At 46.7% G+C, this 13,437-nt stretch overlaps 1 protein-coding gene across 2 annotated transcripts in view; it reads right to left on the minus strand.

Annotated features, from left to right (window-relative positions):
- The window catches only part of impg1a (interphotoreceptor matrix proteoglycan 1a), a 228,407-nt gene that overhangs the window by 20,443 nt on the left and 194,527 nt on the right, over positions 1-13,437 (minus strand). The window contains exons 15-16 of one of the 2 annotated variants that reach the window (XM_085982056.1): positions 6,575-6,757; positions 6,244-6,433 (exon numbers count right to left, since the gene is read on the minus strand). The exons of the other annotated variant lie outside the window; for it this stretch is intronic. Coding sequence (XP_085838182.1) covers positions 6,244-6,433; positions 6,575-6,757 — 373 coding nt within the window. The remainder of the gene's footprint in view (positions 1-6,243; positions 6,434-6,574; positions 6,758-13,437) is intronic. 2 annotated transcript variants of the gene reach the window in all.

The raw sequence follows: 13,437 nt of genomic DNA on the forward strand, positions 1-13,437 counted from the left end.
TGACTGCTGCCGAGAAAGTAGGCCGGATGAGCTCTGGAAACTCGCTGAGTAGGCGTGTAAACCCGTCTTGAACTGGTACCGCACAGGCGACCGACCAGGACACGGCGGTGCTGCGGTGGCAGGGCACCGCATGGTAAGTGGACGTGTGAATAAGGCGGCAGTTTTTGACGTCGACTAGAAAACCATTTGCACAAAAGAAGTCGGCTTCTAGTATGGCCTGTGACACTGTGGCAGTGATAAATTGCCAGAGGAACTGCTGACCACCGAAAGTAACGGTAACCGTCCGTTTCCCAAAAGTGCGAATCACCGCGCCATTGGCTGCCTCGAGTGCAGGGCCGCGGCCGCCGGATTGTAGATCCAGCCTGGAAGCTGGCAAAATGCTGCACTGGGACCCAGTATCACAGAGGAATCACCTCCCCATTGTGGAATCCGTAACATAAAGTAATTTCCCCGTTGAACCGAACACCATGGTAAATTGAACGTGCTTTTCAGGGCTTGTCCTTTTCGAAGGGCGATGGCTTGCTGAAGGATTTTTTTGGGGGAGAAACTGCAGGGAGGCTTGCAGCATCGAGCTTTGGCGCCAAAACGGGCGTGGTACGTGCACCAGCCTGCTGGAGGAGGGCTGGGCTTCGCACGCACAGGAGAAGGGCGCCTCATGGCTGCACAGCACTGCTGTGAGACTGCAAAAATTTTGTCCGCCTCTGCCGCGAGCTTAACACAGTCGATGATCTCAGAGCTGGCCAAGGCTGTCTGCACCGCATCAGGTAGCTGGCAGAGGAAAAGTTCTCGGAATAAAAAACATTGGTTTTCCGAACCAAGTAGGGTGAGCATTTGGCTCATTAATTCCGAAGGCTTTGAGTCCCCGATGCCTGGCATGGCAATGAGCCTGCGTGCGCGCTCTGATTTGTTAAGGCCAAATATTTGCAGTAAATGAGCTTTGAGAGCCTCATACTTGCCCTCGTCTGGTGGACTGCTCAGTAGGCTGACGACCCTCGAGGCCGTGGCGCTGTCGAGAGCGGAGACCACGTAAAAATAACGGGTCGAATCCGCTACGATCTCCCACAGGTGAAACTGCTTCCGTCTGTAGGAACCAAGCTTCTGGTTGCTGCTCCCAGAACTGAGGCAATTTGAGGGCGACGGCATTTGTGCTCATGTTGAATTCTCTTCGAAGTTTGTTCGATGAGGCCGGGGTCACCAATGTAGGAACGGAGGTTCCTAACTAAATAATTCAGCTCAACTCGATGGATTAAAAGACTGGAATTTAATAACAACGAAGTTTGCTGGATGTTACAAGGAGGAAATCAAAACACGTTCGTTCAAGATGCCAGGTAGTCGAAGACTGCTGGAAAGTTCTCTAAGCTGTCGTCATGACGTCCCCACGTTCTTCGTGCCACTGGCGGTCACGTGATCAGCGTCATGACGTCACCACGCAGGATAAAGGCAAACACACACTGTAAAGGTAACAATCAGTTTAAAGGTGCAGTCCCCGGCTGCACTATAATACAATTAAGGGGATTATACTAAAGTACACTGAGTCTCTTGTGGCTCCTCCACACCCTGACCTAAACTGTCTGACTCCCTTCATTAAAGTACTGCCTTGTAATTACTCCCAAATAATGTATAAGAAATTACACTATGATCAAAATAGCCGCTGGAATTCTGAGGGAAAGAAAGCATCTCAATTGTGGATTTTTAAGAATCTCTGCAGGATGTGGCCACTTCAGTTGTGGTGCAGTGAAGAACACATTTTAATGGAAGCAGAATAAAATGAAATGCACATTCATTTTCGTTTATTGAAGCTCAACATACTTGTTTTCTGTTTGGATAAAAAGTTCCAACTGCTCCAACTACTGAAGGAATAAGAACTAAGGGTACAGTTCATTGTGGACTTCAGGAAGTCTAAAGGCGGAAGTCACCCCCCCATCCACATCCATGGGGCTGTGGTGGAAAGGGTGGACAGCTTTAAGTTCCTCGGAGTCCACATCACGGAAGACCTCTCCTGGTCCCTCAATACCTCCTCTCTGGTGAAGAAGGCCCAGCAGCGCCTATATTTCCTAAGGAGGCTGAAGGGATGTAACCTGTCACCCCTGATCCTCTCTAACTTTTACCGCTGCACAATAGAGAGCATCCTGACGAACTGTATCACAGTATGGTATGGCAGCTGTAGCTACTATGACCGGAAAGCCCTGCAGCGGGTAGTCAAAACTGCCCAACGCATTACCGGCACCCGGCTACCGACCATAGAGCACATATACCAGAAACGCTGTTTACGGAGGTCATGGACCATCATCAAAGACCCTACCCACCCCAGCCACAGTCTGTTCATCCTCCTGCCATCTGGGAGATGCTACAGATGCATTCGCACCCGAACGACCAGATTTAGGAACAGCTTCTTTCCCAGGGCTGTCATCCTACTGAACTCCACAAATAAACTCTAAAGCCTGCACATCTGCCAATGCACTTTATTATGTTTATGTTAATGTATTACAAGCCAAATGAATGTTGTATGTTTAAATGTCTCTAAATGTACACTCTCGGGAGCCGCAAGCCTACATTTCGTTGTACTGCACTTGTGCACTAACAATGACAATAAAGTTGATTATGATTATTATTATGATTATTATGGGAGTTCTGAACAAGACTTTATAGAGAGGAGGGGGAGAAGGCAGCTGGAGAGATCACCAGATACAGTGACAGCACCTGGGGAAATCATGGACTCCTTCCTCAGGACTTTATGTCCATTGTCTCAGTGTATTGATAACTTCAGCCCTATTGTTCTTTGGATGATTTCCTTTCCCTTCTCTGTAGAATAATAGCGATTTCTATTGGTTTGTGGAGGTTAAATAATGAGGAACACCATATCTGCAACAGTGTGAGTGGTGAGGGAGCTGGAATAGTAATTCTGGTGGTGCAAGAAATAGTAATAAATGTAGCAATCTTGTTCCCCTCTCTCCCTGCCACCTCTTCCTGACCTTCAATGGCACCATCATCGGTTAATCTCCCACCATCAATATCCTGGAGATCGCCACTGACCGGAAGCTGAACTAGATCCACCAGATCAACACTTTGGCAACAAGAGCGGGTCAGAGGCTGGGTATTCTGCGACAGGTGGCCCACCTCCTGATCCCTCAGAGCCTCTCCACCATCTTCAAGGCTCAAGTCAGGAGTGTGATGGAATATTCAGCACTCACTTGGATGGGCCCAGCTTCAAAAACACTGAAGAAGCTCGACACCATCCAGGACAGAGCAGTTCGACTGATTGGTGCCCCTACCATGGGACTTAATACCCACCCCCTCCACCTCTGGTGCACTGTGTCTGCAGTATGTACGATCTACAGGATGCACAGCAGCAACTCACCAAAGTTATTTCAACATCACCTCTCTCCACTGCAACTTCTACCACCAAGAGGAACAGGAGCAGCAATGTTGTAGAAACACGAAGTTCTGCTCCAAGTCACACACAATCCTAACATGACCCTAGATCACCATTCCTTCATCGCCAAAGGGTCAGAATCCTGGAATTCCCTACCTAACACCATTGTGGAAGCATCATCACCATATGCACTCCAGCAGTTCAAAGAGAAGGCCCAGCTCAACCTTCTCAGGGCAGCTAGGGATGGGCAATCAATGCGGCTCTGCCCGCCTCGTCCTCCTTGGCCACATCCCGAGAGAAAATGTTTTTTTTAAATCGCTTGCATTTATTTCCAACTCTCTAGTAGCCCGTTAACATTTTCCCCAACAAAGGAGACTTTGCTCACTAAGTGAAATTTGGAAACCTCAGGCATGGATTTAACTTTACTGGAAGAGTCAAATATCACCTTGACTACCCAACAGTTCCATATTGAAACATACAAGATTCTGAAGGGGATTGACAGGGTAAATACTGAGAGGTTGTTTCCCCTGGCTGGAGTGTCTAGAACTAGGGGGCCTAGTTTCAGGATAAGGGGTCGGCCATTTAAAACTGAGATGAGAAGGAATTTCTTCACTCAGAAGGTTGTGAATCTTGGGAATTCTCTGCCCCAGAGGGCTGCGGATGCTGAATCATTGAATATATTCAAGGCTGAGATAGAGAGATCTTTGGACTCTAGGGGAGTCAAGGGATATGGAGATCGGACGGGAAAGTGGAGTTGAGGTTGATGATCAACCATGATCTTATTGAATGGCGGAGCAGGCTCGAGGGGCCGTGTGACCTACTCCTGCTCCTATTTCTTATGTTCCCCTCCAAGAGCAACTTTTCTCTTGCCAAAATGTGCCAATTGGCAGGGGCGTAATATAGCATCACAAGCTAATTAATTATAACCTTGGTTTCTGGATTACATTGTGTACATGTAAGGCATTATTTGAAAGTTATTATTAAAGTAGGGGGACAAGGGAGTTTGTTATCCTGAAATGCAGCTCATTTGACCCCATAGTTTTTTATGGCATTCCAAAATCTGCTGATATTGGCCTGATTTCTCTTGACTGACTGAGAATGGTACAACTGCCAGTGTGCACCGTATGGGGGGTGGGATTGCAGTCGTGTACATGATTGGTCGCACAAAGCAGGTACACCGAAAGGCATTTTGAAAAGAGAAAAGCTGATACTTTTTTTACAAATTTACCTTGATTAGGAAAAATGGGTTGGTTCTGGTTCCAGTTTTCATGGGCTTTGATTAGTGCAGCCCCACCAAATTGAAAATCTGACCCAGGGTTGTTATATTAATGGTGGGGGCGGGGGGAGGGGAGGAGGGGGGTCAAAAGAGACAGTCAATGAGGTGATGAAAGAATATTGCCATCTATTGATAACGGGTGGAACATAAGAGTTAGGAGCAGAAGTCGGCCATACGGCCCCTCGAGCCTGCTCCGCCATACGGCCCCTCGAGCCTGCTCCGCCATACGGCCCCTCGAGCCTGCTCCGCCATACGGTCCCTCGAGCCTGCTCCGCCATACGGCCCCTCGAGCCTGCTCCGCCATACGGCCCCTCGAGCCTGCTCCGCCATACGGCCCCTCGAGCCTGCTCCGCCATACGGCCCCTCGAGCCTGCTCCGCCATACGGCCCCTCGAGCCTGCTCCGCCATAGGGTCCCTCGAGCCTGCTCCGCCGTACGGCCCCTCGAGCCTGCTCCGCCGTACGGCCCCTCGAGCCTGCTCCGCCGTACGGCCCCTCGAGCCTGCTCCGCCGTACGGCCCCTCGAGCCAGCTCCGCCGTACGGCCCCTCGAGCCTGCTCCACCACAGGGTCCCTCGAGCCTGCTCCGCCATACGGCCCCTCGAGCCAGCTCCGCCGTATGGCCCCTCGAGCCTGCTCCACCATACAGTAAGATCATGGCTGATCATCAACTTCAACTCCACTTTCCCACCCAATCTCCATATCCCTTGATTCACCTCGTGTCCAAAAATCTATCTATCTCAGCCTTGAATATTCTCAATGACTGGGCATCCGCAGCCCTCTGGGGTAGAGAATGCCAAAGATTCACAACCCACCGAGTGAAGAAATTCCTCCTCATCTCAGTTCTAAATGACCAACCCCTTATACTGAGACTATGCCCCCTAGTTCTAGACTCCCCAGCCAGGGGGAACAACCTCTCTGCATCTACCCTGTCAATCCCCCTCAGACTCTTGTATGTTTCAATGAGATCACCTCTCATTCTTCTAAACTCCAGAGAGTATAGGCCCATTCTACACAATCTCTCATCATAGAACAGCCCTCCCATCCCAGGAATCAATCTAGTGAACCTTCGTTGCACCGCCTCCAAGGTAAGTATATCCTTCCTTAGATAAGGAGACCAAAACTGTGCACAGTACTCCGGGTGTGGTCTCACCAAGGCCCTGTACAATTGTAGTTTCTGGCCAAGTTCTTCAGTACAAAGGCAGAAATGCACAAGAGATATTTATTCTTTCTCTGATAGCCTGCACTTGTGGTTTTTTTGTACAACACTTAGTAATTAAGTAATTTGTGTCGAAGTGTGGCGGCAGGTTAGAGGATTTTTCTCTGTGAATGTACAGCTGCCTCTTGCTGCTTTATAGAAATGGCACTAAATCTAACTTTGTACGCGTGAATTAAAGATGTTCTAGTCATGCACTTGGGTCCATTGTCATCCAGTCTGAGCAACAAAAAAAAATAATCAAAAATAAATTAATTGGATTTAAAATGGAACAAGTATACATCCTGCTCAATAAGGAAAAAAAGAAGAGTTGAAAGAGTTCTGGTCAAAGCAGAAAAAGAAAAAGGTGTACATTTTTAAAAAAAGGGTTGATCCAGTTACCTCTTTGCTAAAGTTTACATTTTCGAGCATTTTCTTTAACTCTTGAGGGGGTGCTGCAGCAGCAGTGGTGGTGCTCGAACAGCTGGGCATGCTGGAAGCATCAGTTGGTTGTCGATGGTCAACTGGCAATGGCTCATCGTATTCAAAGGCTGGATTAATGTTCGCCATACTCTCGATGCCAGAGATGTGTCTAAGTCACAGAACAGATTGCGAATTCCTCGAACATTTATCAGAAAAAGACTTAGGAAAAAAGTTTCAAAATGCAAGAGAGAGGGAAAAAAAAGCCTTTGAAAGAAAGAAAAGATTGGAAAAAGTACCAAAAAAGGCTTACAGAAAATGATTGCTCTTGTTTTTCGGCGGTTTGTGGAATATCTTTGGCAAGATGAGAGTCACAGACGAAACAAGGAGCAGCAAACCAAAAATGGACACAACGGTAACCATGGCAATTAGTGGCTCAGACTCGAGCTCAGTGCAGTGCTCGCCTCGATATAACCAGTCGGAATCTATGTGGCATCTGGAATTTAGAACATAAGAATTATCTGGACAAAATACCGCTGTGTTTGGCAGTACCTGGAAAACAAATCATGTCCCAGGTATAAAAATAATTTAGAGTAGGAGACCATGCCATGGGTCTCAATTTCAGCAGCGGAGGATAAATAGCATGTAGGTCAGAAAGGAGCATCATACATCAGCTGACCAGCTTTTCCTTGTATCCTTGAGAGTGAGAATTGTGCTAGAACAGCCCCCTCCCTCAGGTATGGGGACAATATTCATGTCTTCGATAGACTGGGAGAGTTAAGAGCTGTTTAGGGGGAAGATGAGTTCGACACACAAAAAGGAAACTGAGCTTCTTGGAGGCAACTTTAGCAATGGAAGAGATGTGGGAGTTGGAGTTGAGATCAGAGGAGGTAGTAAGGCCAAGAATGTTGATGGATGAAGAGAGACCAGGGCTGGAAGCATCAAAGGTAAGAGTTGGGAGTGTTGGTCAGACGTGAAATTTAAAGAAATAAAAGAACCAAGATTTTCACTGCCCCGTTGAGGGTGGAGACAAAGAAGTCATAATTAAACCATTGAACAAGAGGACCAAAGGTTGTGAGCACAGAGCATGCCATCTGAAGAAAGTATATGATAATCTGAATCATCAACAAAAGACTAAAGATGATGATGCATTGAGCAAGAAGGAACAGACAGGAACAGATGACAGAGACCTGAGGAGCCCCTGAGTTAATGAAAAGAACAGTCATCAGCATGAGCACAGATGCAGTGATTTGAGTGGAAACTGGACAGCCATCTGAACAGCTGTACATAGGAACAGGAGTAGGCCAATCAACTCCTGGAGCCTGTTCCGCCATTCAATGAGCTCATGGCTGATCTGTATCTTAACTCCATCTACCTGCCTTGGCTCCATATCCTTTTGTACCCTTGGATAGCAAACATCTATTGATCTCAGATCTAAAATTATTAATTGAGCTCACATCTACTGCTTTTTGTGGGACTGAGTTCACACTTCTACCACTCTTTGCATGAGGAAGTGTTTCCTAACTTCTCTCCTGAATGGCCTGGCTCTGATTTTTAGGTTATGTCCCCTTTTCCTAGACTCCCCCCACCAGCGGAAAATGTTTCTATCTACCCAACAATTCCTTTCAAAATCCTAAAAGCCTCAATCAAATCACCGCTTAACCTTCTATATTCCAGGGAATACAAGCCTAGTTTATGTAATCTCTCCTCATAATCTAACCCTTGGAGCCCTGGTAACATTCTGGTGAATCTGTGCTGCCCTCCTTCCAAGGTCAATACAGGAAACTTTCGTTTAACCGGAGGTTAAATGTCCGGAAAGCTCCATCTACCGGCAAAATTCAGGAGCCGTTTCCTATAAGTTTTTTTACTTCTCGTTGCTTTTTTTTTTTTCCAGTCAGGCTCTGCAAGGTCTAGCTGAAGCTGTTGCTCCGCTACAGAGATGCTTTTAAGCTGCGGCCGACTGTTTTGAAGCTGTTGCTAAGCAACAGGGTTTGTTGATTCACACGGAGCTCAAAAGCTCCGTATATTTTAACATTAGCGCTGGTTTCTACGGCAGTTTTGATGGTACGGCACCAGCTCGGTCCCATCAGTGCCGAATACCAGAAAGTTTCCTGTACATCCTTTCTAAGGCGTGGTGCCCAGACCTGTACACAGTAGTCCAGATGAGATCTAACCAGGGCTTTGTATAGCTGTAGCAAAACTGCCTCCTCTTTATATTCTAGCCCCCTAGAAATAAAGGCTAACATTTCATTAGCCTTTTTGATTATTTTTTGTACCTGACTACTACATTTTAGTGATCTATGTACATAGACCCCTAAATCTCTTTGGACTGCCACTGTTCCTAGCTTTTCACCATTTAAATAATACTCGGATCTCTCCTTTTTTGGTCCAAAGTGGACGACCTCACACTTACCTGCATTGAAATCCATCTGCCACAGTTTTGCACACTCACTTAATCTATCAATGTCCCTTTGTAATTTTATGCTCCTGTCCACACTACTTACTATGCCACCAATCTTTGCATCATCAGAAAACTTGGATATAGAGCTCTCTATTGCGTTATCTAAGGCATTAATAAATAGTTGATGACAAATGAATAGTTGAGGCCCCAGCACAGATGCTTATGGGACACCACATGTCACTTCCTTCCAATTCAAGTAAATACCCATTATCCCTACTCTCTGTCTCCGACCACCTAACCAATCTCCTAACCAGGTCAATAATTTGCCTTCAATTCCATGAGCTTTAATTTTAGCCAACAGCCTCTTATGTGGAACCTTATTGAATGCCTTCTGGAAGCCCATATAAACTACATTCAGAGACATCCCCCTGTTGCCTACTTTAGTTACTTCCTCAGAATATTCAATTAGGTTCGTTTGACATGACCTACCCTTTACATATCCATGTTGGTTCTCTCTCATCAGCTCAAATTTCCCTAAGTGCTTAGTCACTCTGTCCTTAATTATAGATTCCAATAACTTCCCCACAACAGATGTTAGACTAACAGGTCTCTAATTTCCTGGTTTCTCTCTCTCACCTTTCTTAAATAATGGAGTTACACTTTTAGTACCTTTTACAAGGGTCATAGTTCCCCTACCTTAAACGAACAGTCAGAGGTGCAGCACTTTTTAATTGGCCTTCAGCCATCTCGATGCATGTCATGATTGATAATTTAAATAAAATATTCCTTTTTTTTTGTCTTTTCTAACTTTGTGGTGATATTTTTTAAATTGATAAAGCAAGGCGAATGGCCAGGATCGAGCGTGCAGGCACCACCAAGGTAGAAAAGATGAGGTTAGAAGACAAGTTAGATCTAGAAATAATCAGTAGGTGACACCAAGACTGGGGTTAAAAAGCTCCAGATTGTCAGAGGTGAGGGAGGTAAGAAGTTGAACAGTTTTGAAGTCTTGGAAAAGAATGAATTAGAGTAGGAGAAGGCTGTGTTGCCTACCCGGTGCCAGGGTTAAGGACATCTCCTCTGGGCTGGAAAGAAACTTGCAGTGGGAGGGGGTGGATCCAGTTGTCGTGGTCCATGTTGGTACAAACGACGTAGATAGGACTAGGAAGCCGATTCTGTTAAAGGAGTATGAGCAGCTAGGGGTCAAATTAAAAAAACAGAACCTCAAGGGTAATAATCTCTGGATTATTACCTGAGCCACGAGCGAATTTGGCTAGGACAAATAAAATTAGAGAGTTAAATGCGTGGCTCAAAGACTGGTGTGGGAGAAATGGGTTTTACTTCCTGGGACACTGGCACCAGTACTGGGGCAGGAGGGAGCTGTTCCGTTGGGACGGGCTTCACTTGGCCAGTTCTGGGACTAGAGAACTGGCAGCTCATATAACTAGGGCTGTAGAGAGGGCTTTAAACTAACTAGTAGGGGGGGAGGTTCCTAGAGAGCAAATAATAAAAATGACAACAGAGAGGGTCATAGACTTAGGTAGCAGTGGGGAAATTAAAAACCAGAGCATGTCAGGAAGGGGCAGAAGGTATGGAGTAAAAGGTAAAGTAATAAAAAGGGCAAAAGCAGGAACTAAGTGTCACAAAACATATTTGAAAGTTCTCTATCTGAATGCACGTAGCATTCGTAACAAAATAGACGAGTTAATGGCACAAATAACGACATATGGGTATGATCTTGTGGCCATTACAGAAACATGGCTGCAGGGTGACAATGCCTGGGAATTAAACATACCAGGTTATTTAACGATCAGGAAGGACAGGCAGGAAGGAAGGGGAGGTGGGGTGGCTATGTTAATAAAGGAAGGAATCACTGTAATACAGAGAAATGATATTGGGTCAAAAGATCAGGATAATGAAACAGTTTGGGTGGAGGTAAGGAATAATAAGGGGAAAAAAACACTAGTGGGCGTAGTCTATAGGCCTCCGAACAGTTGCAACTCTGTTGGACGGAGTATCAATCAGGAAATAGTTGAGGCTTGTAATAAGGGAACATCTATAATTATGGGGGATTTTAACTATCATTTTGATTTGTCCAATTAATTTGGGCAGGGCTGCCTTGAGGATGAGTTCATTGAGTGTATTAGGGATGGGTTTCTTGAGCAGTATGTAACTGAACCGACCAGGGGGCAAGCAACCTTAGATCTGGTCCTGTGTAATGAGACAGGATTAATTAAAAATGTCCGAGTAAAGGATCCCCTTGGAATGAGTGACCATAACATGGTTGAATTCCATATTCAATTAGAGGGTGAGAAGGTTGGATCTCAAACAAGCGTGCTAAGCTTGAATAAAGGAGACTATGAAGGTATGAGAGCGGAATTGAGTAGAGTGGATTGGGAAAATAGATTAAAGGGTAAGACGATACATGATCAGTGGTGTACATTTAAGGAGTTATTTTACAACTTCCAAAAAAATATATATTCCACTGAGAAGAAAATGGTGTAAAAGAAAAGACAGCCATCCGTGGCTAAGTAAAGAAATTAAGGATAGTATTCGACTAAAAACAAGGGCATATAAGGTAGCCAAATCTAGTGGGAGAATAGAGGATTGGGAAAACTTTAAAAGACTGCAAAAAATAACAAAAAGATTGATTAAGAAAGGGAAGATAGATTATGAAAGTAAATTAGCAAAAAATATAAAAACAGATAGTAAGAGTTTTTATAGTTATATAAAAAGAAAAAGGGTGGCTAAAGTAAATGTTGGTCCCTTAGAGGATGAGACCGGGAAACTAATGGTGGGAAATATGGAGATGGCAAAAACACTGAATGAATATTTTGTATCAGTCTTTACAGTAGAGGATACTAAGAATATCCCAACACTGGACAAACAGGGGGCTATACGGGGGGAGGAGCTAAACACGATCAAAATCACTAAGGAAGTGGTACTTGGTAAAATAATGGGACTCAAGGCGGATAAATCACCTGGACCTGATGGCCTAGAAATTGGGTTGGTAGCGCCGGTGCTGAGCGCCTAAAGAGACCTAGAATTGGGGCGAAGCCCTATGTTGGGGCGAACGCTATGAATATAGCGCCAACTCAGATATTGACTATACATTTAGCGCCTGCGCTAAGTGTTTGCGCGCGCCTGCGAGCACAAGCAGCTCATGACGTCATTTCAGTGTGCAACGCCTTTTAGGAGCGCTTGAGCGCATATTGGGTGGCGCCCGGAGCCTTAGCGCCCAGCGCTATTAGTGACAGTTCGAGGGAGGGCTAACAGGCCCTTCTCGGAGTAGGGTGGCGCTATTTAAAGGGGACAGCTCTAGTGCAGAATCTTCTGCCACTTGGCCTGCTCATTGCGATCGCTGCTAGAGAGAGTTGGCGAGCTAATGTGGAGCGGAGTTCTGGGATTTGAGCTTTACAGTACTTGGGACCTTCAACCCTATCGGAAGCACTTGCAGCACTACACCTAAAAGCCTTTTGACCAACTGGCATCGGAATGGGAGCTTGTTTGGAGGGCGACGGCCTCATCGCCCAACACTGTGAAGGGGCAGAGAGACGGTGGGAGAGAAGGCCGGGATTGGCCAGAATGAGGAGGGGCAATGGAGGTCGGCCAATCCGACGGGATGCTGCGAGGGTCTTTAGGCAGCAGGTGACAAGCCTTGACATGTCGGAGGAGCAGTGTTTGCGAAGGCTCCGAATCTGGAGGGACATTGTTACTGATGTGTGCCACCTGCTTGGTCAGGATCTGCAGCCGCGTGAACGCTGCAGAACCTCTCTGTCCGTGATGGCTAAACTGACTGATGGCCTCCATTTTTATGCAAACGGATCCTTTCAGTCAGCCATTGGGGACAATGCGACTGTCGCTCAGGCTGCAGTTCCCTGTTGCATCCGGCAAGTGACAGATGCCCTTTATAGGCGAACGCGTCAATTCATTACCTTCCCTCGGACCCTGCACAAGCAGACGGAGGAGGAGGAGGAGGATGGAAGGGCTGCTGAAAGTGGAAGGTCCATACGTCAGAGGCTCCTCTGGACTCGTGTCGACACCCCTGTGGCGGAATGATGAGAGTCTTAACTCATGCGCACTTTGGATGTTTGAGGGCCTCTGAATGCCAGCATCACTGAAAGTAGTCACATGCACCATGCAACATTGAAACTTCTGTTTATTGACACAAAAGTCTTTCATTACAGCTAAACAACGTAATGTGAGCAGAAACCATAACTTTCAAAATAACTGTGAACTGTTCGGCAAAGCCGCAAAACTCAACAAACCTTCTGCAAATATAACAGCAGGTGAGGGTGTCCTTGAATTTGGACAAACAAACGTCTCAGCACCTCCCTCTGTAACTGGCCCCTTGAGGGAGAACGACTTCTCTTCTGCACCCGGCCCCTTCCCTCCCTGCTGCTCCTACGTAATTGGACCCCAGTGGCGGGCTCAAGGCTGGGGGACGCTTGCTAACTGTCTGGAAGCGCAGAAGCCCCTGAGGGACGGCCTGGCCGACCTCTGGGCTTGGAGGGTGCGGATGCAGGATGCTTGCTGTGACCATGGCTGGAAGCAGTGTGGCCTGCAGGTGGTGGCAGCTGCAATGCAGGCGTCCCAGCGCTGGCATGTGCAATGCTCTCCTGCCGAGAGAGGACACCTGCACCATGGTCGGACGACACACTGGCTATCTGAGGGGAGCGGCTCGGCTCATCCGCCACAATCGCATGCTCCACTGTTTCCTGGCCTTGTACGGGAGTGGAAGGGCCCGGGCTGATCCTATCTGATGCAGAGAGGGTGGC

This window comes from Somniosus microcephalus, chromosome 3 (genome assembly GCF_052327205.1).
Source record: "Somniosus microcephalus isolate GS21.2 chromosome 3, FLI_Smic_1.0, whole genome shotgun sequence".
Lineage (NCBI taxonomy): Eukaryota > Metazoa > Chordata > Chondrichthyes > Squaliformes > Somniosidae > Somniosus > Somniosus microcephalus.